This window comes from Charadrius vociferus, unplaced genomic scaffold, assembly GCF_000708025.1.
Source record: "Charadrius vociferus isolate BGI_N301 unplaced genomic scaffold, ASM70802v2 scaffold163, whole genome shotgun sequence".
NCBI lineage: Eukaryota > Metazoa > Chordata > Aves > Charadriiformes > Charadriidae > Charadrius > Charadrius vociferus.
The window spans coordinates 7,137,969-7,161,266 of record NW_009648332.1 but is presented as its reverse complement, the minus strand read 5'-3'; the positions used below and the strand labels follow the sequence as shown (position 1 = coordinate 7,161,266).

The 23,298-nt window shown below is 54.7% G+C and overlaps 1 protein-coding gene across 1 annotated transcript in view; it reads right to left on the bottom strand.

Moving 5' to 3' along the window:
• Positions 1-7: 7 nt before the first annotated feature.
• Positions 8-23,298, bottom strand: part of ZSWIM5 (zinc finger, SWIM-type containing 5) — a 106,737-nt gene continuing 83,446 nt past the window's right edge. Inside the window, exons 3-14 of the mRNA XM_009884850.1 lie at positions 20,465-20,613; positions 19,682-19,832; positions 14,138-14,317; positions 11,631-11,807; positions 9,051-9,197; positions 7,964-8,101; positions 6,822-7,082; positions 6,255-6,390; positions 4,346-4,503; positions 1,957-2,120; positions 1,345-1,426; positions 8-913 (exon numbers count right to left, since the gene is read on the bottom strand). Of these exons, the coding sequence (XP_009883152.1) occupies positions 51-913; positions 1,345-1,426; positions 1,957-2,120; positions 4,346-4,503; positions 6,255-6,390; positions 6,822-7,082; positions 7,964-8,101; positions 9,051-9,197; positions 11,631-11,807; positions 14,138-14,317; positions 19,682-19,832; positions 20,465-20,613 (2,606 nt within the window). The 3' untranslated portion in view covers positions 8-50. The remainder of the gene's footprint in view (positions 914-1,344; positions 1,427-1,956; positions 2,121-4,345; positions 4,504-6,254; positions 6,391-6,821; positions 7,083-7,963; positions 8,102-9,050; positions 9,198-11,630; positions 11,808-14,137; positions 14,318-19,681; positions 19,833-20,464; positions 20,614-23,298) is intronic.

Below are 23,298 nucleotides of genomic sequence, written 5' to 3'. Positions count from 1 at the left end.
TCCCCACGCTGGGGCGGGCCCCTGCCAGTGAGCGTGGCGGGGGCCGGGGCTCACCCAAACCGCTCCCGCACCAGCAGCATCAGTTTTTTCTTGCCTTTGTAGATTTGTTTGAGATTGTCAATGAACTGGGCGAACTGTATGTGCCCGTCCTGCGCCAGGAGGAAGGTCTCCCTGGCCTTGCTGAGGAACTCGATGAACTCCCCGTAGTGCCGCGGGCTGATGTGGGTGAGCCGGGAGTGGGTGGTGTTGATGTAGGCGCTTATCGTCGCGTCCAGCAGCTGCCGCAGCGGGGCTTTGTCGGTGGACATCAGCTTCCCCGAGTTCCTGCGGCCGGGGATGCCGGCCAGTCCTGGGGCCGTCATGGTGCAGCGGCGAAGGATGTCCGAGAGCACCGTGGCACAGTGCACGCTCTTCACCACCAGTGGGATGATGGCCGCCAGCTCGTTTTTGCCCAGAGAGTGGCTCAAGGCGCAGGCCCAGAGCACGTCGTTGATGGCCGGGTGCGTGTCCTGGTTGTAGGCCAGGTTGAGATGTGTCATGGCCAACGAAGCCAGTTTGAACGCCCGGAGTGGGTAGCCCCGGTGCTCCATGTAGCGGGCGATGGTGAAGAGCTGGGTGTAGGTCATGCCAGTGGAGGCGGCGTCAATGACAATCTGGTAGGCAGTCTCAAAGGCGATGTGGTCCTTCTCGCAGAGGGTCAGGGCAGACAGGGCGCAGTTCTGCGGGTCCTTCATGGCGCACTGCAGGGCCAGGGTGCGGGCGCAGCTGGCCAGCTCTTCCCGCTGCGGGTAGTCCAGGCTCAGGCGCAGGATGGTGTTGTGGGACATCACCGGGGCTGCCACAATGCTGGTGGCTTCCGTGGGAGTGAACAGTGAGTACCAGCTCTGCAGGATGCTCACCAGGGCCCTCACCCCTGCAAGAAAACACCGGGGTCACGGCACAGCCCTGGAACCCAGCTCGGATCACGGGGCTCCTCCAAGTCCCCAGCTGCCTGGAGCCAGGGCAAAGCTAGCCCACGGCAGTGCTGAGCTGCTGCCTCTGCCCCAACAGGGACAGGGCAGAGGGGGACAGGCAAAGGCTATGCTGCGCTGCCATGCTGCAGGGCACAGTGAACACCACTGGCCCGGCCCAGGTACAGGGGACCCGTCCCAGTCCCAAACCCGGCCACTGCTGTGGCCCCAGCCTTGCCAGCTGGTGCTCTGAGGTGCATCCAGTTACCCAGGAGGAAATGGGAGACCCAGGAGAGCTCAGAGGCCCAGGGCTACGAATGACCCTAGGATCAGTGTGCCCACTCTGCTCCCACCACGTGCGAGCCGGATCCCACCGGCACAGCGAGGCACTCACCCACTTCAGTAGCGCATGTCACCAGCCACCTCACCATCTCCCGCCGCCGCCAGTTGAGGGTGGACAGGGTCATGCGCATCACCTGCGAGGCAAACTTGGGGTGACTGGCTGCCCTACAGGGCTCCAACAAAGCCACCCAACACAGTGGTGGTCTCCCCAAAATGACAGAATCGTAGAATGGTTTCGGTTGGAAGGGACCTTGAAGATCATCTAGTTCCAACTCCCCTGCAGGGACAGGGACAGGAAGGACATCCCTAGAGGCAGGGACACCTCCCACTAGACCAGGTTGCTCAAAGCCGCATCCAGCCTGGCCTTAAACATCTGCAGGGATGGAGCTTCCACAACTTCTCTGGGCAACCTGTTCCAGTTCCTTACCACCCTCAAATCCCTCTGGCCCAGCTGGCTACTGGCTCCCCAGCGCTGCCTCGCCTCCACCCAAACTGAAGCAGGCACAGCGGCCTCCCAGGGCTCAGCTCCCCTGCTCAGGGCCACACCGAGATGAATTTACTCCTTCCACAGGGGACCACCTGCTTGGTGGAAGACCATCACCAGTGCTGCTGCCACAGCGCATGGGGCAGAAGGGCCACCAGCATCCCCAGCGCCATTCCATACCTGTAGCCCCAGCTCCAGTGCCACATTGAGCAGCGTTGTGTCCGAGTTGCTGTCGGCTGGAGTGGCAATCTTGAACGCGTCTTGGGCCAGCTTGAAGATCAACGAGGAGGAGTGGATGTTCTTCTGGATGGCCTCTAACACCGTGCGTAGGCGCAGCATGTCCCCTGGGTGCAGGCAAGAACGGTGAGATGGCTTGGCCTCCCCCCAGCTTGCCCTCGAGCCCCATCTCCTGCCTGCACTGGGTGGTGAACAGCAGGGTCAGCCCCTCTGGACACACACAGGGAGGGAAGCACAGGGATGCTGGATCAAGCCCTGCAGTCCAACAGCAAAATGGGGTGTCCTCCCCAGGAGATGATACATCCTATAGCACCCGTCCTCACTCAAGATCATCCTGTCACAGAGAGGATAAACAGCCTTGAGTGATCCCAGACATGTCCTGGAGCATTAGCAGACATCTCCAGGCACCTGGATGTTCTACCCTGGGCTCAAGTTTGACAGCTGTAAAGCAGACTTCTTCCCAACAAAGGAGGGGTTTGGGGAGATGCCCAGTGCTGAACGGCTGCAGAAACGTCAGTCTTCATTTAGAACATTAAAAAAAAAGAAGAAAAGCTGTTTGCTGCACACATACTGTCTTGCCCACTAAGCCCCTTCTCTCTGCAAAGCTAGCAAAGGCTGGGCCAGAGTCACCCAGACTCACTGCACCACGGTCCTGAGTGTCCCAGCTCAGGTATGCAGCTCTCATGACTGAGACAGGCTGAGATACCCCCAAAGAAGGGGGTTCCTGGCACAACACCCAGTGATGCTGTGGGTCTCCTGTCACAGGAGGCTATGGGTGCTAGAAGGATATGTGACAGTATTGGGAGATGGGGCAGGATCTTGGAAGAGGGACCCATCAAGGCATATTAATATATTTATCATCATCCCTGCTTGGGAAACCCTTCTGTCAACCCCTGTGGGACACAGGGACCTTTGGGGTGGGCGCAGACCAGAGATGCCAACATGCCACATCAGGTCCCTCTGCTTTTTTTTTTTTTTTTTTCTACTCCCACAGTCATAAACTGAGCAGATGAACCTCAGACACACACAGCATTTGAAAAACCTAACACTGCACCTGGGCACACAGAGAAATCTCAGGTGACTAATAGCTAAAGATATTGCCTGCCACCCACAGCAGCTGCTTGCATCGCCACCAAAAGCCAAGCCTCCTTAAAACAGCTTGTGGGGGAATGGGCGAGAAAGGCTGCAAGGACGCAGGATCACATCTGGACATGCTGCGTTGGGAGAACACCTGGGGAAGGGACAGTGGGAAAAACAGATGCGATCCAACCACCCTACACCCCCAGAATAAAAACCTCATCCCCATTAGGTGCTGGAAGGGCGGAGAAAGTAGAGGATAAGCCAGCTACCACCAGGGCACTGCAAGGCAGGTGCAGGACATCATCACCATCAGCCCTGGAAAAGCAGTCAAGAGGAGGGGAGGTGGAGTGAGAGAAGAGGCTACCAAGGCAGCGAGGCTGGAGCTTTCAGACAGCTCATTTACCTTCCAGCTCACTGGGGAAGCAGCACCTTCCCCGTTAGGCTGGTAGTACCAGGGGCTGGAGGCTGCCGCAGACTGTGTGGGACAGCAGCAGGCAGTGGTAACCGCTCGGTTCACCAGCCCTCATGGAGCACAAGGTGCTCGCCATCCTGGTGGGGCTGGTTTCTGGATGGAGGGATGTTTAAGGAAAAGCCTGTGCTCGCCTTTATCATTGTGCCTGGGCAGGAACCGAAGAGGTCCAAGAGACCTGCGAGGAGGTGTTTTATGAGCCTGCTGTGGCTGGGACCAAAGTGTCCCACCCAGCACAGCTCTCCCCATCTCCAGCCCTGCCAAACTCCGCACATGGTTTGGCACACAGGGAGGCCTTCTCCCTCCTACAGCCTGTGCAAGATCATTACCACAGAGCAGGAAGACACAAAGCAGAGGTAAAAGGATAAGCAGCTTCAAATTAAACCATGGCATGAACTCATGACACGTCTGCAGAGCTAGCTGCAGGGCAGGCATGGTCCAGCATCACCCTGGGGCGCTGCCCAGGATCTGCAGCACTGTGGTTGGCATCCCTGCAGGGTTGTCCGAACCTCCTGGGAACCTCCTGGCCTGCCCTGCCAGACGACAAGCCTTGAGGTGCTTTGGGACAAGAGCCATGGAGATCCTGGACTCTGGTGGGCTGCTGCGAGGCCAGTTCACCATGTCCTGCCCATGGCAGGCTGCCAGTGGGGCACCCAGCCAGTCTCTGCCAGTGCTTGAGGGAGCAGAAGCAGGAGCTCCCTTTTTTTCTCCAGGAAAATCTCTTTGATGTTCTTCTGCGGCATTGTCCCATCACCCCTGTCGCAAAGCTGCCCCCTCACCAACCTTTGGCTGCCGTGAGCATGGTGGAGGCCAGCTCGCACTGCTGTGACTCCAGGTGCCCCAGGGTGAACCAACGTGGGTATCTGCTGGGGACCACCGAGACCAGGTGGTGGGGGTGAGTCACATCGCCGGACGGTGCCGTGGTCTCCAGGACGGGCAACCTGAAGAGCAAACAGGAGGAAGCAACATCAGACTCCAGCCCTGGCTTTGCCCCCTCTTCCTGAGGCACTGGTGAGGCGAGGCAGGGGCTGCGTGCAGGCAGCTGCCCACAGCACCGCCTTTGAAAGCATCCCGCTGACATGCACGTGTGGGGGCTCCCGAGGCTGCGTGCTCAACACATGGGCACAGGGATCAATCTGAGACCAACTTGAAAGGAGGAGAACGATCCGTGAAGTGATTTATAAACTTGTAAGAAAAAGCACAAGCCTCAGAAGAAAAAAAAAAAAAAAAAAAGCAAAATCCCTCCTCCCTCCCCGTTCCTTTCATGTCAGAGCGCCCAGCAGAACTCCTGCCTTTATCATCTGGTTCTTCTTAAAACGCCTGGTTGTGATCAGAAGCAGCGGCACATTTCCCCAGGGCCTCCGCAGCCGGTTTGGGTTACCTGCTATTGTGGGGATATCTAAAAGCCTGGAAAGCTTGGGAGAGAAGGAAGCCTAAGGAAGGGGAACAGGAGTTTTATGTCGCCAGCCATGGTGCTATAACCATGTCAGCTCTTAAACTCCTGAGTTGGTGGTGGTGTCACTAACTCAATGGCCAGCTGAGACGTGCAGGAGGGAAATTGTTTCCCCAGACACAGAGAGCATCCACCTGCCTCTGCTTTCCTTGCTCGCAAGCTTGGGGTACCCACAGGGCAGCAGAAGCCCAACCTTCCCAGCCCAGGTCAGACACCCCAACACAGGAGATCCCAGCTGGGAGCAGCGGACAGGCACTAACAGATGGCAAGGGAGCAACGTGCACCCCTAGGGCACTCAGTCCCATTCTTTTTTTTTGCTTGGTGGCTGGAGGTCTTAAGTTTGGTGGGACATGGTGTCTCCATGCACTGCTGACCCCCTTGGCTGCTCTTTTAGGTCTGGCTGTCCTCCTGAGCAGCTCTTCCTAGGACAGGGGGATTTTCAAAATTTCGCTTGGCGTTGGGGAGAGATGGCCCACTGCACCGAGGAAATGCCGCAAGAAAGATGGTATCAGAGGGCGAGGGCACTGGGATCCTCTGGGATTGATGGTCCTTCAAGCATTGACCCATTTGGGAAATTCCAGCCTTTTCAAGACCCATCCATCCCCTGCCAAAAAACTGCAGTACATGGGCTGATGTCTGAGGTGTGTCATGCACTGGGGAGACAGATGGGGCAGCTCTCAGCATCGTCCCTGTCCCCTGTCCCCAGTCCCAGAGACAGAGCTGGGCTTTAATGGAGAACAGAGTGCGACTGTGCTCCCTGCCTGGCTCTGCGACATCCTGGAGCCCGGGGCAAATCATCTGCCCATCTGTGCTGGGATAACAGCCCTTCCTGCAGGGTGCCCGAGGCCTGGCAGACAGAAGGCAGATGACAGACCATGCCTGCCTGGGACCTGCTCCGGCAGAGGACACCTGTCACCAGGACATGCAGGTGGCGGTCCAGCCTGGAGCAAGGGGTTGGGCAGAAGGCTGGACCAGCAGACAGTACCACACCCATGCAAATCCCTACGGATGGGGCTTGAAACCCAGGAATCACCCAAACAGAGAGCAGGAGTCTCTTTGCACTGCTGCTTGGTGCCCGGGAAGCCCTACATGCTGCACAGGGTGATCCCAGTGATGGCAAGCTCCAAGCCTGCCTCCATTCCCATCCCTGCTCTAAGGTTGCAAAGCATCCTGGTTTCCTGGCGGAGCAGAGGAGGGAGGCGAAACAGGGGGCAGAGACAGAATAAAACATGCACCAACCTCATGGCCCGCAAAGCCAGCTTGTACGCCAGATCTGCATCGTGGGGCAGCAGGGCAGAGAACAGGTATTTGGCAAAGGTGTGCATGGGGACGCTCTCACGGTGGATGACTTCTCCCAAGCCGCTGAAGGGACCACCTAGGCGAAAGCAGAGCCCATCAGCCATAATTAGCACAGCAGGATCTGTAGCTGGGGTTCGCACCACCTCAAAGCTTTGAGGATCTGCTCAGCAGCTCCCTGGTGCACTACTCAAGTTGGACCCAGGGCAAAAGGCTGCTCTTTCCTTTTCTAAAAACCCTTTCAGGTCAAAATCCCTCAGAAACTGAGGCCATGTGCTTAGCACCCTTCTCCATTACGCCTCTGAGGTGGTCTCGCTCCAGTGATGTCAGCAAACCCTTGCTTTGCCAGATGATGTGGCAGAGCAGCCATCCTACAGACTCAGCACCACACCCACAGAGGAAGAAGCCAGGATGGGGTCAGCCAGGCATAAACCTTGAAAAGGGCACCCTGGAGATGTTGCCAGCACTCAGCTAAGACACAGGAGTCAGCTAGACGGAACAAGCCCCCACCTTCCAGCAGCAAGATGCACTGCTTCCGCAGGGTCTGCACCAGCACCGGGTCCAGCTCCAGGTCCTGCAGCCGGGCGATGATCTGCTCCTCGTTGCGACACACCTTGTCCTGGGCGTAGAGACCTTCAGGCATCACCCTCTGCTGACCCATCCCCATCAGGGCCACCTCTAAGGCCAGGGACAGGTAGGACTCGCCGTTGTCTTGGCTGCCGGTCGTGACGGGCACATGTTGATACACTGGAGGTTTGGAGTCCCCGGCATCTGGAAGAAGGGGGAGAGATGCAGCAAGGTTAGAATCACGGAATGGTCAGGATTGGAAGGGACCTCTGGAGATCACCTAGTCCAACCCCCCTACCAGAGCAGGGTCACCTACAGCAGGTTGCACAGGACAGTGTCCAGGTGAGTTCTGAATGTTTCCAGAGTGGGAGACTCCACAACCTCTCTGGGCAGCCTGTGCCAGTGCTTTGCCACCCTCAAAGTAAAGAAGTTCCTCCTCATAAGTAAAGAAGTCCCTCCTCATGTTAAGATGGAACTTCCTATGGTCAAGTTTGTGCCCATTACCTCTTGTCCTGTCACTGGCCACCGCTGAAAGGCTGTTTCCATCTACCTGGCACCCTCCCTGTAAGTATTTATAAGTATTGATGAGATGCCCCCTCAGTCTTTTTTTTTTTTCTAGAAGAGTCTCCCTAAGTGGGAGAACCACAGCAGAGAGAAAAACCTCTCAACTTCAGAAGCAAGACTCATACTTCCCTTGCTGCCTGCCTTTGGTAACCCAGAGATGATGGATAAAAGCTCCCTACGGGAGATGTGGGCTCCACCCTCCTTCCTGCTCTCACTGGAAGATGCAGGAGACCTGAGACCTGTGCAACAGGGTGCATGGCTGACACCAAAGCCTTCTCATGGGCCACCACGCCTTGGCCAAGCTCTGCTAAGCCACTCTCCTGCTCTGCTCTGGCTACAAACCAGAGGCTGGGAAAACTCAGGGCCTAACTCCTCCTCTTTGCATTGCAGCTCTGCCCTGGCTGCCCCTGCAAAGACGGAGAGAGAGGAGACCTGGAGCCCAGGAGTCCCGAGCCCCAGACCCGCACACAGGGTCTTCCCGCTGGGCCACTGGGAAGGGAGCCAGAAGGAGCACTCGGTACCTGAAATTTCAAGGCAATTTTCCTCTTCTAATCTACAAGCTTCGGTCAGGGTGAGAAAGAGGCAGCCGATGGGGTTCAGAGGGTGGCCTACCCAGCCCTCCAAGTTGGTGATGGTTGTTGCTCCTCGCTGCAGCAGCTCTGCAAAAAATGGAATAGAAACACATTAGAAGTGAGGAATTTAAAGATAGGTTCTGCTCCCAGAGAGGTCTCTGAGACCAAAGGCCTTTTCTTACCCTATGGGCCTGGGACACAGGGACCTCCAGGGCCAACTCAGGCATGGCAGCTTGCGAGGGCAAGGAGCTCAGAGCAGCCACCCCACAGGCTGCACAGACATCAGAGTGAGAAGACACCCAAGAAAAAAAGGTGCCCCTAAGGTCACATAAAATGCAGCAGTTCATTCTCTGTTCCAGCAGGACATGAGAGGCTGCAGAGTCCCAAGATGGGGTCTGTAATGTCAGACTTGCAGCTTATGGACTCATTTGCAATGGTAGCCTGAATATTTTGGAAACACAAGCAGAAATCTCTCTGGAGATGACAAAGACTCCCAGCGAGTCTTACAAGCTCCATCTTTTGATGATCTCAAGCTGGTTGAGCTAGCAAGGCCCAGGAGTCACCGACCACCAGCAGCACTGCAGTAACTGACCCCAGCTCTCTGCCAACTGCAATTGCAAAAGGAGAAACACTGGTCTTGTCTCCTGGTACAATTTACTCAGCGAATGCAAGATGGCACACACAGCAAGTTACTGCAGCTCTGCAGACAAGCAGCTCCTCTTTAATGCAGGCATCCCCCACCATCGCCTGTGCAAGCCTTACAGGCAATCAGACACAGCAACAGTGGGAACAAGAACACCTCTACTCCAGCAGCCCCAAGACAGCATGTGGACACCTCTCTGTCCTTAGCAGGTGGGTACCAACGCAGTTTGGCTCAAGCAACCAGATGCATCAGTTTGTCTGATACAGCGCTGCCCACTGTCACTCTGCTGCTCTGGATGGGGCAACACTACTCTCTGAGATGGAGACTTTCTCAACCAGCTGGGACACCCCAGCTAGACCTCATGGGACGCTTCTCCCATAGCTCTACTCATACCTTTCTTCTGATGCTTATATATTTCCAGCTGCCTTTGCTGTTGCAGTCGCAGGGTGTTGATAATGGCAACAGTCAGTCGGAGAGCTTCTCTGGGATAGCCGTGGGACCGCAGGGCATCCACCCGAGCGCAGGCTGTTGGGACATGTTCTGCAAGGCAAGAACAAATGCAAGGGCATGGTGAGCCAGAGGAGCACAGAAATTAACAGGATGATACTGATGGGGGAGAGAACATGACAGCATCGGGCTTCGGGGCATTTTCTTCTACTGGTCTTCCCCATGCCCCAGCTAAACTCCTGCTCCCTGCCTTAAAGTCACCCCTTTCTCCCTGCTCCTGGCAGGGATGCTTACCAGGAATACTAATGGGAGTCCTACCATGTTCAACCCACAGTAGCCACGTCAGGATCTAAATCCCCACCTCCACAAACCTTCTGTAGCGGAAGCATTTCTAACACGCCGTTGCTGCAATACAATGGCTCCAACCACAGGCTGTTACACCCCTGCCACTCACTTCTCCTAAACTCTGCACAGCTTACGGTGATTTCTCTCATTGCTGTGCACCCAAACGCTTCTTGGTGTCCTCCTCCTCCTCCTCCTTTCCCTGCTCTTATCACACAGACAATGATACGTGGGGTGAGGCTGTGCATCCAGCACTGTGCTGGGGGCACTGGCAGATTTGGGGTCATGTTTTGAACTGCTTCCTTAACACTTCTGTGGAGTGAGGTCTGCAGACACCTCATCTCTTCTGCAGCTCTCCTACCTGGTGTTTCATTACTAGGAATGGTTGCATGAATCCCCCCCCCGCCCAAGACTCACAGTTGCTTAGGAATTCATCTGTTCCTGCTGCTCATTGCTCACCTGAAATCACAAGCAACTGTGGAGAGGATTATGACTGAGCGAGAAATTAGCAGGAGCAGATGACATGACATGCCGCATAACAAGCAGCCAAAATCCCATTTTCTTGCAAAATGTCCTACCAAGGGGGAAACAAAAATAAAAAAGGCAAACACAGAAGATCTAAAATTATGGTAGAGGGATAATTTCTGTTCCTGGAGGAGCTCAACTTTGGAAATGCAGGCAACCACCTCCACAAATGGGGTTTCCATGTCCCAAAGGTCACCCGCAAGGAACACACAAGGAAGAGGTTTCAAAACAAACGCATCTTTAGAGAGCTTCTTATTGCTCCCTCTATTCATTTGCTAAATGGATGAAATACTCAGCATCTCGCTGAATTCATCACTGGAAGTTGCTGACAAATCACACTCCTCTCCCAGTGCTGTGTCCCTGAAGGGGCACCATGAAAGTGCAAAATCCAAAAATCAAGGCAACTACATCAGATAAATAACATGCACCAACCAGCTGGGCCAAAGGGCTCACCAGAGCCCAGATTATGCTAGGGACAGGGGAGCTGTGGCCACCACATCCCTGCTAGACAAAGTCCCCAGAAGCACAAGCCCACCACTGCTGCCTATGGCTGCACGGGGAGGAGACCTGCTGCCTGTAGCTACACAAAACTCCTCCTAGAGTAGAAATGTCCTCTCCTGCTCCAGCTAAACTAGTAGAGATCAGAAAATCACAGAATCATAGAATGGTTTAGGTTGGATCATTTAGTTCCAACCTCCCTGCCATGGCCAAGGACACCTCCCACTAGGCCAGATGTACCAGCAGCCTTCACATGGGCCCTTTTCAACTTGTCTCCTGGCCTTAACAGCAACTTAGTGCCCGTTGCTCCACAAACCACGTCTCTGAGGGACTGTAGATATTCTCTTCCCATTTGGCTGGGTGACAGCAGATGACAGAGCAGTGGTGGGTTTTGACCTTTTCCATGTCTATGCATTCACCTCTTTGGCTGTGGGGATGAGGCATCCACCCTCCTGGAGGTGTGTGGGGCTTGCATCTCCCTTTTTGGAGTCAGTTTGAGGCTGACAGCCACACCAGGCACCCCCATACCCTCTGTCTCACCCACTCTAATCCCAGGACATGTAGTTGTCAAAGGTCTGCAGATCTGCCCAGGGTCTTGACTTTGCAGTAGGGAAGTTGTGTAAATGGATTAAAGGTCTACAACGCAGGAGGGTATTGGGCTTGACTGGTCCATTATGCCTTAAGGTCGTAGAAAGCTTAATTGTACCATCTGCTAATTGCCTTTAAGGGAAGACTAAAGAAAAGGGGAGAGCAGGGAAGAAAAAATCCAAAGGATACAGCTGTGCTTCCCCGCCAACTTTCAAGGGATTTTAAACTGTCCTCCTGTACTGGGAACAGTGAGAGCTTGCACTGGGGACAGCCAAACACTCTGGCAGGACAACAGAGGACACAACCAGCCTGGTCCAAGCTGCCCAAGGGGAACCCACACTGCAAAAATGTGGGGCTTGCTATAAGGACTGTGGCTGGGAGGTGGGAGAGCATCAAGTCCTTCTGCTCATCCCACTCCTCAGGCCAAGGGCCAGGGAGGCACTTTGAATCGAGGATGCAGAAGCTTGCAAGGATGCAGGGCAACAAAGCTTCTTTGATGCCTTGGGTGGCTCTTCTCCACTAGCAACCCTACTCACCCAGGCCATGCAAAGGGCTGCTGGTTTGGATGCTCACCTAACCACAGCGGCTGCCCCTGGGAGTTGAAGAGGAGGCTCTCGCCCTCCCGCTGGTAGGAGGGAGACACGTAGAAGTCACTGCTAATGATGCGCTGCAGGTGGCTGTCCTGCCAGTGGAGGTCACAGCCCTCGATCGCCCGGGTGAACACGGTTCGTCTGGGCCTGGCCAGGGAGTCTGCAAAGAGAAAAACCATCAATACCTTGGTGGGGCAGGGACAGCCTGTTCCTGCCCCCACAGACGACCTCCCTGGGCAGAGCAATGTCTTTACAATGACAGCAAAGCCCCACTGGGTCCCATCGCAGCCGTTCCCGAGCGGAGCACAGGGGCTGCGGCTCCTGCGCTGTGGCAGATTGCCTGTAGATACCTCTGCTGCCCATCCTGTCTCTGATGGAGACTGCTGTCTCCTTAGACAGCATTGCTAAGTAAGTAACTTGCTAGAACAGCTGCCTTGGCCACAGAGGCGAGAAAAGAGGCAGCGACCACCCATCCATTTGGTTTCTGACAATAGTGCACTATCACACATGAGGCTGATGCCTTGAAATGCGGCAGTGCGTTCCCAGCCCCATGACGCTCAGCGTGCAGGCAGCTGCCAAGGGTCAGGACTGGGCTTCCTCAGCGTCACTGCCCAGCAAGCACCTCCAGCTTTCCTCCTCCGCTCCAACGCAAAGCCCCGGCTTCACTGAACCACAGCTGCTTAGATCAGTGGCACCTGAAGCAACACAGGGAACCGCAGGAGCGTGTCTCATCTGCCTCCGGGCGATGGGGGGAACCATCGCCTTCCAGAAACTTCCTCTGGCTGTGTGCGAGGACTGGAAGGGAGGAGACAGCATCATCTGAAACCCCACCGCTGCTCTGCAGCGGATGTCTGCGCTCCTCTTCAGAGCTGCTCTGTAACTTCACTGACATTTTTTAAGCTATCGAATGCTGGAGGAGCATTTCACTCCATCCAGACAGATCAGACAAGTGGTTTATTGAGAGGAAAGGACCTGTCTGGAGCAATCCTGCTATCGCTCCAGCCATGCCAGATCATGAGGGCCAAACACAGCCAGCGGGCAGCAAAACGGGAAGCCCCAAAGGGGATGCAACACTGAATGTCAGGTCCTGCAATCCACAAGACCGGCCGAGTTAAATGCATTCAAGAGGGGAAAACAAAAGGCACGGCTCAAAGCTGATCCAGGAGGGTGGGTAAACACACTCCGGAAACGATGGCAACAAGCAATTAGCCTGAATGTCGCAGGCACCCCGAGGTGGGGAGAAATTAAACAGGTGTTTGCATGTAGAGAACCAACCCTGCTCACTTTACCAGGAAAGATTTCAGGAATCAGCTGTTCTCCTTCGGTAATAAAAGAGGCTGGCAACAATCTGCAGCAGTATTTGCATACACACAAACATTTAACCTCGGGACACCTCCTGGCTCTGTGCTGCTTTCAGCCCCCTTCTTGGAGAGCCAGGAGTGTGGGGACAAGGGGATGTCCCCAGCACGTGCTTCGGAAACTCCCCGCACATCTTAAAAAAGTGACCTGCTCGGCCCCGGCGACCTGCCCCGAATGCCAGAGCGAATCCTTGGCGGAGCTGGGAACACCAGGGGGGAGCCCCGGGGCTGGCGCAGGGCATGGAGCACGGCCAGGTTTAAATTAAGCTGCTTGCTGAGGATGTGCATGGGGAGGCAGCCGGGGTGCACAGCCCACCCCAGCCATGGCCAGGACTGGCAGGACTGTCAGGCTCCCGAATCGCTGCTGAGGGTCTAATCCCACCCAGGAAAGTGAAGTTTCCTTCGCGGCACGGCTGCCACCCCCCGCTCCTTCTCCCACTTTGGCCACGCGTAACACACCAAAGAACAATTCCAGTGCAGCAGACAGAGGCACGGTAAGAACAGTAACTTTCAATTAATGTCTACTTCAGGCAAAAGGAAGGGAGAAAAGTGCTTAAATTTAAAGGGAGCAAATGCTTTGTCAGGGGTTGAGAAAATATTTTAGCACAAAGGAACAACCCCGTAACTGTATTGCTCTGTTTGTGCTCCACACTTGAACTGTGTTTAACATTCCTGGCTAATAATTTATCTATCACCTGAATCAAAGCCTGCAAGCAAGGCTCAAGGGCTGGGAAAGGGGCTCTGCATCATCTCCAGCTCCTCACTCTCACATTACAGCCAGGGCTTCCAAGCTCAGCTCCGCTCCAATTGAAGCAGCAGTGGTTTTCTGTAAAACTCCATACCCAAACCTGCACAGACCATAGGGTTCTAAACTTCCCCAAGGTCAAATTGCTTTAAAATAGCCTAATTTGATGCTTAAAATACAGATGACTTCACCCAAAATGTAGCAGAGCCAAACATTCCCAAGTGTATCTAAAACCACAGGCTGTAGAGAGACGTATTTTGTATTCCTGTGACTCCCCAGAGACATCACCAGCAGGTGAATTGAGGTCTCTCAACTTTGGGATGAGTTTTGACCCAGCCACAACCTCTTTGGCCATCAGCTGGAATTCCCCTCCCTGCCCAGACTCACCTTGGCTGTGGCCGGAGCTCTGTGTAAGCGCGTTGGTGATGTTGGGAAGCTCGTTACCGTAATTGCCATCTTCCAGAGGACAGACGTCCATCTCGCCCCACTTGCGCAGCTGCCGGAGCCAGCAGGATTTCTCTTCCAGCTTGCAATGTGGGTTTAACACCACGCACACCCACAGCGCCCCTAAATAAAGCCAAGAAATCAAGGAGGTGCCACCACCGTACCCGCGGGGCAAAGCTCTTCCGCTGCCACGCTCGTCGAGAGAGCCTGCAAGGTTTCATCAGCGTTTGTAAACTCATTTCAGCATAATGCACAGACCCAGGAGGGGGATTTAGACAGCCTTTAAATAAAAGTAAAACTCCTCCGTAATGAAGCTAAATTATAATCTCATGAGATGGGGGACAGTGGGGAGGAGGGAAGGAGAGAGCGGTTGTGTATGAATTTGCGAGTGCTTCTGTCTGCCAGGACAAATCTAGTGTTTGAACTACACATCAAAGCATGCTTAAAAACACCCTGGCAAGCTGCAGAGTCTGTATCTCCAAAGACTAACCTGATTTTGATCCTACCCACGTTCCGAGCACTTTAAAGCCCGCTCCGAATGCTATTTCATCTGCCATTGTTCTTCAGGCCATTTGCATTCAACTATTTAAAAAGGAGATTTGGTGTATTTTCTTCCTTTTTTTCTTTTTCTTTTTTAATCCCCAGTAGCTCCCAGCCTGCAGAGGAACCTGGAGCTTGGCTTGATGTCACACAGGCAAGAGCCCTCCAAGGTGTAAGGCCTCCAGATCTTGCAAGCAGAGGTGCCCATCAGTAGGGCGCCCATGATGACACCCTCCGGGTCAAGCATGGGACTTCACAGGCCTGACGATGCTGTCTGCTACGTGAGAAGCAAAACCAGGCCGAAGGACATCTGTCGTCATTAAGATTCAACTCATCCTTTTGTAAGACGGGACTGACGCTGGTGCTGCTAACTGAGCCTTGCCAACTCTCCTGGGTCACCCACTGCTCTGAAAAGGGCTGGAGAAACCCAAATAAGAGCAAAACTGAGAATTCCCCTTTAGCTAATTGCCTTTCCTCCCAAATTTCCCTGCAAGGCTGCCAGGATATAGCATGTCCCCTTCTTTGTGCCTGCCCTGTGAGGTGGGATGGCTGCGTGCCGGTGCAGCTGCGGTGCGTCGTGTCCCTGGGGATCTCCCTGGGCTGAGGCAGCCCGTGCCGCTCCTCTCTCTGCCCATGTCAGATCCTGCCACGCGTGCAGGACAGCTCAACTTCCCGCAGAAACACCCTCCCTTGCCTCTCCTCCATGGCCCCAGTGGAGACCTGGAGCACTTTCCTTCTCCCCACCCAGCCAGCTGCTCTCCCCCACCTCTCCATCACTCCCAGAGCCAGAGTTCCCATCCCAAAATGACAGCCAGCGGCAGGACAACATCACCCGACACAGCTCTGCTGTGTGGTGAGGGGATTCCTCCAGGTACCCAAACCACCTCCCTCGCTGCTGTGCAGCAGCTCCCCAGCTGTGCTGTCGAGCCAAACAGCCCCGAGCAAGGCTGTGACTCCGACACGGGCAGCTGGAGCAGCCGGTCCCTTTTTGGGGCAGCGTGAGGCAAAACCAGGCTCAGCAGTGATGTCCTGACTCCTGCTCCACGTTGGTGTCTCCCTGCTCCTCAGGGTTGTAGCTGAGCTTTGGTGGTGCTTTTGGGGTGCATCTCCCAGAACCTGTCCTCCGCCCGTTGGGACTTGTGGACATGTTTGGTTCAAATCATTAATAAGGCGTGAAGGCTGTGCACGTCTGGCTCCTCGGAGCAGCTTGGCTCAGCAGGACAGACGTGACGGTGTCACAACGCAGATGGTGGCAGCAGCACTGCATCCAGGAACAGGCATGGGAAAAGCAACCGCAGGCACCAAAGGTCAGCAAATATTCAAAGCAGCCCTCGCTTGGTCCAGCTCCATCCATGTCTCAGCTCTGCTTCCCCCAGAAAACCCCACCGAAAGCTCACCCCTTTCTGATGAACACAGGGGAATAAGACTTTTGAGCTGCAACATTAACAATTAATGCACGTGCAAGAGAAGAGCGACCTCCTTAGAGGCTTTTGGGGCCCACCCCTCCCAGAGCAGGTCTATGTCACTCACTCCCCGGCTCCTGCAGGCTCCACGGGGGCTGCACGGTCATGGCATCTTTGAAAAAAAATCAGGTCTCGGCTCCAGAAAATATGTCTTCCTTAACGCTCTGGTTATTCCCCTCAGCTGAGCGATGGGCACCTGCCTGTTGCCACCCCACAGGCATAAACCCCACCTCCTCGAGCTAAATCCTGTGCTCAGCTCCTGGTGCTGGGCAGCTCGGGGGTTCCAACTGGTTTCGGGCACCCCCTTTCCACCATCGCCTGTTGTCACTGCCCCTCTTCGCCCAATCCCGGGCCGCTTGTGCAAAAAGTAGCCCCCGGCAATTTCGGCTCACACCTCCGGCGGTGAGCAGAGTGGCTCGGCTGACAGGCGGTAACAAAGCTTGGTGCCCCGGCTCTGTTGCCCCCAGGAATAGGATGCACTCGCTGGATTTTCGGCTCACACAGCTCGGCTAAGATGCGATCCTTGGAAGCCTCATGACTTCGCAGCCTATTTTCGGGAGCTCTCTGAGGCATCCTTTGCCTGCCCAAACGCTGTGCCCCTGGGCTCTCCTGCAGAAAGGAAGATGTGGCGGGGAGGTGGAGACAAGGAAGGAAGAGGGATTCACATCTGTTTCGGCCGCGATAGTTATCTGGGAGATGGAAAAGAGGGGTTTTCTGAGCCCTATGGTCAAGTGACATCAGCTGACAGCACAAGTGACTCCTGTCCTGAGCCGAAACGCCACGTCGGGTCAGACTCCCTGTCTGTTCACATGCTGCAGAAACCTTCATCTGAACTTTCTGATAGCAGGAGGTTAAGCGGGGAACAAAGCAGCAGATCACGATTAAGCTAAGCCTCTAAACAAAAATGCTTTTTGATGACAGGGCTGGGTGCAGGGAATGGGGGGGGAGGGTCGGAGCCTTCCCAGCCCAGCGGTCCCGGCTGCTGGCCCTGGAGAGGACAGGCGCTCCGATCCCGCGCCCAAGTTTCATAACCATCAAAGAAATTCTCCCGTTTCCCACGGGGTCGCTCCCCAGCTTAATCTGCTGAAATTCCCCACTGTAAACAAGTGGCCGAGATAAATAAACCCGTCTCCAGGCAGATTAAGGTCAGGCTGCACTTCAGCTGGTTTTTCGTCTATTTTTTGTAATTAGGCTTTAATCGTAAGTACTAATGCGCCAGGGCAAATACTCCCACGCTGCAGAGCTCTCCATCCAGCAGGTCTTTCCTTTGGCTCCCCAGCAGACGGGGCAATAGATGTTCAGTTGGCAGCACATGCACAAGCAAACGATGCCCTTTTTATTTTTTTATTTTTTTTTAAACTCTGAAATCCTGCAAAATCCTTTACATTTTCCCCGGCATAAATCCACAATCTTCTTTAAGGCTGATCTTCTTCCAATCCCACGCAAGTCTGTGCTGCAGACTTTGCTAAAATCGATGATTAATTATTAAACACGTGCCCAAAATAATTTCTGCGAGGCCCATTTTTCTCTTCCACGTGGTAAGAGAAGAGGATCTGTGCTGGGGCTTCCCATGGCAGCTGGCAACAGGCCCCTCTTCCCTCCCTTTGACAGCAGTGGTAATTCCGGGCAGCTTTGGCATCCGCAGCCCACAGGCGGTTGGACAACGTGCCTTCACTGCCCCACGTGCCACAGCTACCATTACCCACCCATCTCTCCGCGTTGCTGATGTTCGCTACTGGTGAACACCACCAACTCACTGCAGCTCTGGTCCCTCCATGCCTGGACCCTTCCTTCAGAGGGATGCTCTGTTCCTACAGCAAACACTGCCCAGGTCCAAATCCAAAAGGATTCTGTAAGATGGGGGGAAATAATCCCTGCTTTGAGTATGGTCCATGACCACCTGCCCTGGAGCCGCTTCTTGGACCATCACCGTGTCCTCGGCAGGGACTTCTCTTCAGCATGAAGATGCCCAAATCCCTCCCGCGTGACGTGCCTACACCAGGCGAGCTGCTTGTTCTGACGTGTGTTGGCTGGCACCACGCTTCACCTGCTGTCACACTGATCCAGCCTTGGTAGGGCCCTGACGTTCCCTAGCCACCTTGCCATCTGCTGATGGGGACGTGCTGCCGCCTCCTCCTACTCTGCCGACCAAAACTACGTGCACCAACCTGGTCCTTGCATGGTTAAGCCAGGACTGAAACCCAACCACTCCCTCCTCATACGTGCAGGAAGGGAGGGAAGGCTCTCAGCTTGGATAGGGGGTTTGAAATCTGGCCAAAAAATCTGTAATTCTAGGCAAATTGCTTCCTGTGTCCAGGCCTGCCCAGACACCCATCCGTCCACATTTCACCAATGTGTTTGCGTTCTTCCCTGTGGAAATTCTGGCTTGGTGGATTTGGCCATCTTTCCAGGATCCTTGCGTATCCAACCATCTAGCTGCAGCATCCCGAAATCCTGGAAATATCTTCTTGGCAAGCAAACACAGATGAGCTCTCCAGAACTGGCGTGGTTATTTCCATCCATGGAACTTCACACAGAAGCGAGACATCACACCCCTGCCCGTCTCTTGTCTGCACTGTTTGGCCAGGCTCTCCAGCCTCATGGCTACGTTTGCATTTGTTGGGCACTTGGTAGGGTCTGTGATCCCAGCTGCAGCTTTAGGTACTCCAGACCCTAGACTACCTTTCTTTCAGCTCTACAACATTCCTTTAGTCCCAGCCTGTGAGCCCTTGCCCTTACACAGCATCTCCCACCAGCAGGCTGCAGAGGAACTCAAACTCACTCATCATGAAACTATGGCAGAAGTCAAACTGTTCACCCAAGATCCCAAATGTCCAGGAGAGCCTAGAATTGCTCAGTTAACTCTGCCACACAACCAGCCTCCCTTGTCCCACGTCATCTAAATGTTTTATTCTAATGATATTACGGTGTCAGCCAGCTGAGCCAGTGTCTAAGATGCTTAGCTAGAATTACCCAGAACTGCATTTCCCTTAAAGCCAGGCTCTGCGCTGGCCATCCTGCCCGCCCTCACCCTGGAAACGTGCACCAGAGCAGACAGAAATCTCTTAGATGGGATGAGACTTGAGAACCTGCCCTTCCGCCTCTGGATCACGGTTCCTCCAGGAACAGCACTTCCACAACCAGGCTACACCCAGCCCCTGGGGCTCACCTCCTTTGCAAAGGCTTCGGGGCACCACACTGAACATCAGATTGCTGCAAGTATGGGACCAGCCACACTCTGCACACCCATAATCCTTGACTCCTTTGCAGGAGAAGGCCTGGTTTAAGGCGCTGAACTGTGCAGCTGGAGCCTGATCCAGCTCTCCCAGCAGGATTTCCCCAGCAGGAGATAACAGCAAGCTCTTGGCATCTCACAGGGTCTCTGCTTCCAAAAAAAGAGCCCCCAAAGGCTCTGGAATGATGTCTGCTGGCCCAGCAGCCCGGGCAACCCTGCTGCTTCTGTCTGCAAGGTGCTGACTCTTACCCAGCTCATCCCAGAGCTGCCGGCACTTCTCCGTTATGCCCGTCCCCTGCTGCCTCCAGAGGGAGAGACGAGGATCGGCCATGAACTGCTCCGTTATCAACGTCAGCATCCTGGCCCCATTGGAGTCCCTCATGCGCAGCATCTCCCGAACCTGGAAAGGATAGAGAGAAGGTCTTTGGTGAGACAAACTATGGTCCCCTGGAGGTGTTTAAGACATGGTCACCTGGCTGGCAATCCACAACTCCCTCAGCCTGGGCGTCCAGACTGTGAATATACACACACACATATATATGCATATAATGTGGAGTCATACATTGTAACACTCATGCAATGGCTGTGACCTGGCTGGTTGGAGTCCACCTGAGTAACAGCCACAGGCCAGACTGTGTGGAGGACCAAGCAACCAAGAATATGAAAATAAGGCCCTTCTGCAAAGAAAGAGAAGAGCCTGGAGGCTGATGCCCCCTCTACACGATCTCAGTAGGCTCTGCAGAGTTGGCCTTCCCTCCACCATGCTGATGGGGAGATGGGGCAAAGCTCTCCCTCGCACAGGGATCGTGGAAAGCCCATCGTGTGGGAGGAAGAGACCTGCCAGGAGAGCGGGTGAGACAATGCAGGCCTGACCCAGAGCCTGGATTACAACTGCCTGCTCCGCGACCGGGCGAGAAGGCACTGGAGCAGAGATTCCCAGCTGTGATGGGCACCCTGCCAGGGTAGCCGGCGAGCTGCCGGCTACGTGACACGCTGAGCAGAGAGGGGAGAGAGCAGCCGGCTCCTCCTCACCTTGGCAAACATGGAGTTGAGCTGCTTCCCCGAGCCGTAGTACCCTCCCTGAGATAGGAACAGCTTCACCTGCTCTCGGACCTGTTCCTCGTCCAAATGCCAGCAGTTCTCGTCGTCGATGCTGGCCCCAGCAGTGGGGTCAGGAGCGCCTGGGGGAGACGGGGAGGGAGGAAAAAAGAGACAACCATGTTTACAGCTGCAGGGTCAGCAGTCCCACCAGCAAGAAGTGGACCTACCTTTATTTTACATGGACCCACTTCTACTTTATCAGCTCAGGTGAGGGAAAACCAACCAGGTTCCCAGGCAGTGAGCCCCAGATGGCAGCATCATGCTCTCCTTCCACAGCAGTAGCAGCAGCCGTCAGGAGGGATCCTGACCACAGGGCTAATGCCTGGCTAACCCCTCTCCCTCTGCGTCCCACGTGAAGTGAGGTTGAGGAAGAGCAGGGACCTGCCTTCCTTCAAAGCACCGGGGGTGCAGGTGTTGCAGCTGCAGAACCCAGAGTGCTCCCCAGCTCCAGGGATCGCCTGGCTTGCTCCTCCTGCTCCACATCACCAGTTCGTTTAAGCATCAGTAAAGCTCCAATTCCTGCAAGCCCTTCCCCACCTTAGTAACAGTCTAACAGAAGTACCACTGCACGGGGGCTCCAGAGCCTCGGGTTAAACACCAGGTCCTGTCCCTCATTTGCTGTAGGACAGGGGACAAGTCCCTGTGCATCAGTGTACCTGCTTGGAAGAGACCCTCCGCTGGAAAGAACAAAGGATCAATAATCCTTCAAAGAGCAAACTGTGACCAGCACAGGGCCTTTGGCAGGCACACACATGTGTTCAATCTCATCTTCCAGAGAACAAAAAAAGAAAAAAAAAAACAAACCCCAAGTGCTCTAAACAACAGCTTGGATCCACCTCCCCTTGCCTTGCCCCTTTCAACTCCCATTTCCCCCCCCTCGAAGCGCTGCCCTACCTCCCAGCAATGCCCTGGCTCCCCGAGCTCGCAGGGCAGGCAGCAGCACGACTCCAGTGAGTGCTCAGGAGCGCAAAAGGGAACAGAAACTCAGCCTTTCGTCTCCCCGCTTTTGAGTCCTGCTCTGCAGAAACTCCTCAGGGAAAACCAGTGCCAAGCAGGGACCAGCACAGCCAGAAGATGCTCTGCTCAATTTGAGTCTGCTTCTCCCATCTCATCTCCCTCTCAAGCGAGGAAGGGGGTCAGCGTGGGAAGAGCGAGGCGCTGCACGGACAGCCAAGGGATGCTGTAGCTGACACGTTCCTAATTAAATCTTAACGATGTCCTCCCCACTTGCCTGGAATCTGTTTGCGGAGCAGACATTGCTTTCACGCAGAGACAGCTCAGGATGCTGTGTATGCCCCAGCCCCGCACGTTGCTGAACCAGGAGCTCAAATGCAATTCATGAAAATCAAGCTCCAGGATGCCTGCTCAGCAGAGCGACTGTCTCTTCTTGGCTTGTAAGTGAGAGGACATCAACCCAAGGGGTTTTGCTCCTCCGGCAAAGGCTGAGAATGCTCCTGACCTGATAAGATACAGCTATTTGTATTTAATGTCCTTTACAAAACTCTTTTAATTTCTGCTAACAGTCGCTGCCCCAGAGCTGTTCCAGCAAGCTCTAGGCGCAGCTTGCACCATGCTGAAGGGAGAGGAGGAGGATGCTCCCTCTGCAGAATAATTTACAGTCGACACAACCACGTAATTGGGATGGGAGCTGAAGCAGCAGAAAGGAAATCACAACCCCTGGATGAGCATGAGGGCTTTCGCCTACAGCCCCACGCATGCCCTGATCCTGCCCCCGCAGTGCTGCTGGCCAAGCCCTGCCATAAGCCACAAGGGACCACCACACCAGGGACCATCCAGTCTGGCCGTCTTAGGTCTCAGCTTTTCCATGCCTTTTCTTTCCCTCCCCCAATCCAGTCCTTATCTCACAGATAAAGAGCAGACAAGCCAGCGATTATCCCGTATCAGGAACCGATGACTAATCTGTCTACCACGAGTGCTTATCCGGCCCCATCGCTGAGGTATCCCAGACGCTTGATCGCACTCTTAATATCCTCCTCGCCACCATCCCACTTGCCGCTCCCAGCTGCAGCAATCCAGACCAGCCATGCTGTCTCAGATGCTTATATAGGGTCACCTGGCTGCATCTATAGGGACCAGGGGGGCGTGGATGCCTGGAGTGAACCATCCCACCTAAGCTCAGTCCATCCTTGGTCCCTCACCGAGGCCACTGTGATGGATAAAGGTGGAGGAGTCAGCAAGATGCAAAAAGTGGCTGCATTTTTGTGGAGTTCCCAGGGCTACCCTCGGCACTCGCTTCTCACACATAGCGTGAGCGACAGAAAGCCCAAGCAGCGACGAAAGCAGCGCGCAGCTAAATAAAACCTCCTCCTCCCACGCAACACATTGAGCACTTTGCACGTTGGGGTTCGGGCCATAGCCAAATTAGTAACGCGCCTCCCGCGCCTCCAAATAAAACCCAAATTTGCTTGTAAATGTATTTTGCTCTCCTATAAAAGATTCAGAGAGAGGGCTGTAATAGGAGATTCCCACACGTGCAACGCAGCGCAGCAGATAACGGGCTGCCCAATTACACCGGGGAACTGGAAACATTTAAGAGCAAACAACGGGATTTGTGCCGGGTTTAAATATTAATGGCAGGATCTGTCCACTCCCCCTTGCCAGTGTTCACACCGTGGGGGCTTCGGCAACGGCATGCCATGACGCAGCTGATGAGTGATTCCATGTCTCGGCTCCAAAGGAGCAGGGAACGGCATGTAAAACAGCCCGGTGCCTGCGTAACACGTTTCTCATATAGCAGCATTCCT